The sequence below is a fragment of the Lathyrus oleraceus genome, chromosome 5 (assembly GCF_024323335.1).
Source record: "Lathyrus oleraceus cultivar Zhongwan6 chromosome 5, CAAS_Psat_ZW6_1.0, whole genome shotgun sequence".
NCBI lineage: Eukaryota > Viridiplantae > Streptophyta > Magnoliopsida > Fabales > Fabaceae > Lathyrus > Lathyrus oleraceus.
This window is the reverse complement of record NC_066583.1, coordinates 526,918,059-526,921,821: the sequence shown is the minus strand read 5'-3', so window position 1 is coordinate 526,921,821 and position 3,763 is coordinate 526,918,059. Positions and strand designations below refer to the sequence as shown.

Below are 3,763 nucleotides of genomic sequence, written 5' to 3'. Positions count from 1 at the left end.
ATGTGATTCCTCAAATGAAATAAAATCAGCAATGAGACTAATGTGAAATCCACCTATGTATGTCTGATCATTACATATATATGTAAATCATATAATGCAAAAACATTAGTTTGCTTTTAAGAATATATATGAGAAAATTTTACATGTGAGGTCCGAAAGGCATGTGATTCATAAGATCTCCATTTGGTAACATGATGCCCATTTCATTTGCGACACGCTGTTGTTGTTGATGTTGTTGTTGCGCCATGAATGGATTCATATGCATCAGTGAAGAGGGACCTAAACCAGACATTGCAAGGTTGAAGAGGTGTTGATTCATGCCGAAGGAGAAGCTGTGCGGATGAGCTAGCTGCTGTCTGCCATGAAAGTTGAATGAGCCGAGTGAAGGCCTTCCCATTCCATTGTGAATTTGAGATGGTTCAGTTCTATGAGCATGGTTTTGAAGAAGACCAGAAGCTTGCCCTTGACCTGCATTAGATGCGTTGTTCGCATTGACGTGACGGCTAGAACGAGCAGCGGGTACATCGTGATTGTGCTTTCCATTGTATGAGGTGATCACAGATTTAAGGTCATGCGATGCTCTCTCCACATGCTTCCTTACAGTGCACCCAGCATTGGTGCACCTGTAGTAACTCCTGCACCCCAAAACAGAAACATTCAGCCATAACATAAACTAGTAGCAGCAATGGGTGTTGCGTTGAAGAATCGAAGAGTTTCGTGTTTTTTTATAGACAAGTAGCATCGACGCCCCTGAAAAAAGGTTTGTATGTGTCAGTGTCGATGTCCGAAAGTGATACCGACACTTGTGATCACGTTTATTTTATTCATTTTTTTCTAATTATTACCGGTGTCAGTGTCGGTATCCGAAACTGACACCGACACTTGTGATTACGTTTAATTTATTCGGTTTTTCCTAATTACCTTGGGTATAGATTTCCTTTGACAACTTTATCCCCATATTTTTGCCATCGATAACCATCATCGAGGATATCTACTTTGCTGGTAGTCTGCACAACAACTCTAGGCTCGCAAATGGCTCTAGTAGATCCAATCATCTCAGCAAAGGATTCCAGTTTCCTTAGAAAACAAGTTATCGATTTTTAATATGTTAATATTTGTCACCAATAAAAAAAGAAGCAGCAACAATGACAAGTATGAAGTACCTTCTTTTAGACTTGGATTCATCTCCTTCTGCATCATAACCTAATGATACACTACCATGAGTGCCTTGACCGTCCTGCTCTTCGTTAGAAAAAGTGGATGAGCCATCCACAGCATCACCTGAGTCTAAGTGAGTAATACCATTTTGAGTTTGCAGATTGATGGACTGGTTGCCGTACTCATCAGCAATAGCAGATGCAGCTGACGTCGCTTCAACATGTTCGGGATTGTCCACTTGCATGTCAGCATGAGGATTAGCTGACCCTATGCCTGACCAGCGACTTGGAGGAGGTTTCGGGTGGTTGTGTGCTACCATATAGATGATCTCTGTCATGTGGCCCTCGTGAGAATATACTACCTTCTTTTTAGCCGGACAATTTGAATGGGTGCATTTGAAGTATCTTCGTGGGAACTCGCTACTCTTAATTCGCGTTCGACCGTAGTTTTTCCAATTATATCCATCTTCAGACGGAGTACCACCAACACCAGCAACAATTGTGTTTCCGTTGACTCTTTGTTCTCCCTCTTCTTCTGCTTGATCTTCCATTGGTGCAGAATTGTACTTTTGAGGTGGCGAGTAGGAGAATTCTGCCTTAAGATGGAGGCTACTTTTGTTCTCAGTCGCATCAACTCTTTGAGATTGAACCGAAGCTTCAAAACCATGAAGGGTTTGATGAGGAAGTGTAGTTTGATTTATCTGCGAATTGAAAAAAAAGACTAAATGACCAAGAATAGAGAAGATATACTTGTTTGGATAAACAACTCAATTAAGCACTTATATCATAAGCTATTATGCGTGAAAACGAATCAAACAATATGCAGAATTAATCTACTATGCATCATGAACACGAAACAACAACCAAACATCATCTATCAACAAGAAAATCGCACGAATTTGCACATCCAGAGCGAAATCAAAAGATACTCGATTCGGTGAACCCAAGCGTTTTTAGGTGAAAATGAATACTGAACTGCATTTTGAATGGTTGTTTGCTTGAAACAAGAAATCTTGGAATCCATGTTCATGAATGTTCTTCAAGTTCATTCAATTGGTATGGGGTTTATATTCGAATTAGGTGCAGAAACAAGGTTCAAGAAAGAAAATATAAAAACAAGATGAAAAGGTACCCGATCAGAGCACTGCAAATTTCCAGAAACCGGTGGCTGTATGAGTTTTCCGACGAAGCACCGGCGAAGCTCTTTACAGTTCTGGATTCGTTATGATCTCCTCTTCTTCTTTCCAACACAATTGCACCGGGATCCAAATGGTTTTGGATTGAAGATATTTAAGATGAGTATGAATTTCATTTGAATTTGCATGTGAGTGAAAATATTTGTATTGTGATATATTGTGAAATTGGTGGGAAATGAGATGATGTATGCTTGTATGATTATGCCTAGTTAGTTAGGCCAAACATTGTTTTTTATTGTCAAAATCTTGACTTTTATTGACTTTTGTCTTATGATGCAATCCAATTGATTATAATGCACTCTTTTACTTTGTATTTTATGCAAGTTAGAAATTTGATAAAAAAATCCATGAATACGTGTCTAAGATAATTCTTATTAAAAGAAATAATTATTTAGTTTGTAATAAAATGTATGTAATTAAAATATAGAAATAACATATGTTATTTAAAATAAAAAGGATTATATCAAAATATGCAAAAAAATGTGAAAAATGACCAAATACAAAATGATCGGATGGATTAAAAAATCAATGGACAAAATTGGAGTGCGATAACTGTCCCTATTTAATTATCTTGAGTTCGAGAGTGTGCATGACAACAATTTTCATAAAAACGTGGTGTAAGATATTAAATACAAAAGGATCCAAATTTTGTCATTTGAAATACGAAAATGAAATGTGGAGGGGTTAGGAAAACATTTAAACTAGGATAGGACGCAAGATCCTCGTCAACTCAAGAGTTGATGCTTAGATCAAGGTGAAAACAAATCATCGTCAACTCAAGAGTTGATGCTTAGATCAAGGTGAAAACAAATCATCGTCAACTCAAGAGTTGATGCTTAGATCAAGGTGAAAATGGATTGTCACCAACTCAAGAGTTGATGTTTATATCAAGGTGAAAACAGATCATCATCAACTCAAGAATTGATACTTAGATCAAGGTGAAAACAGATCATCATCAACTAAAGAGTTGATGTTTAGATCAAGGTGAAAATATATCGTCGTCAACTCAAGAATTTTTGCTTAGATTAAGGTGAAGACAGATCGTCGTGAACTCAATAGTTGATGCTTAGATCAAGATGAAAATATATTGTCGTCAACTAAAGATTTGATGCTTAGATTAAGGTGAAAATAAATCATCATCAAATCAAGAGTTGATGCTTAGAACAAAGTGAAAATAGATATCCGTCAACTTAAGAGTTAATGCTTACATCAAGGTAAAAGTGGATTGTCAACAACTCAAGAGTTGATGCTTAGATCAAGGTGAAAAGAGATTGTCGTCAACTCAAGAGTTGATGTTTAGATCAAGGTGAAAATAGATCGTCGTCAACTCAAGAGTTGATGTTTAGATCAAGGTGAAAATAGATCGTCGTCGGCGACATCACATAGAGAATGATTTATTTTAAAGAAAGA

General features: G+C 37.0%; 1 protein-coding gene across 1 annotated transcript; it reads right to left on the bottom strand.

Annotated features, from left to right (window-relative positions):
* Window positions 1-2,561, bottom strand: LOC127086072 (probable WRKY transcription factor 2). Its single transcript, XM_051026760.1, has 4 exons — window positions 2,290-2,561; window positions 1,164-1,858; window positions 922-1,077; window positions 1-635 (listed from the first exon to the last, which is right to left on the bottom strand). Exons 2-4 carry the CDS (start codon window positions 1,706-1,708, stop codon window positions 140-142), a joined length of 1,197 nt encoding a protein of 398 aa, XP_050882717.1. The 5' UTR covers window positions 1,709-1,858; window positions 2,290-2,561; the 3' UTR covers window positions 1-139.
* Between the last annotated feature and the right edge of the window lie 1,202 nt (window positions 2,562-3,763).

Excerpts from the sequence above, each read along its gene's own strand:
- LOC127086072 (XM_051026760.1), bottom strand. The coding sequence starts at position 1,708 with ATGGAAGATCAAGCAGAAGAAGAGGGAGAACAAAGAGTCAACGGAAAC. Across the intron at positions 1,078-1,163 it reads GAATCCAAGTCTAAAAGAAG|GAAACTGGAATCCTTTGCTG; the intron begins GTACTTCATACT and ends TTGTTTTCTAAG. Across the intron at positions 636-921 it reads AAAGGAAATCTATACCCAAG|GAGTTACTACAGGTGCACCA; the intron begins GTAATTAGGAAA and ends TTTGGGGTGCAG.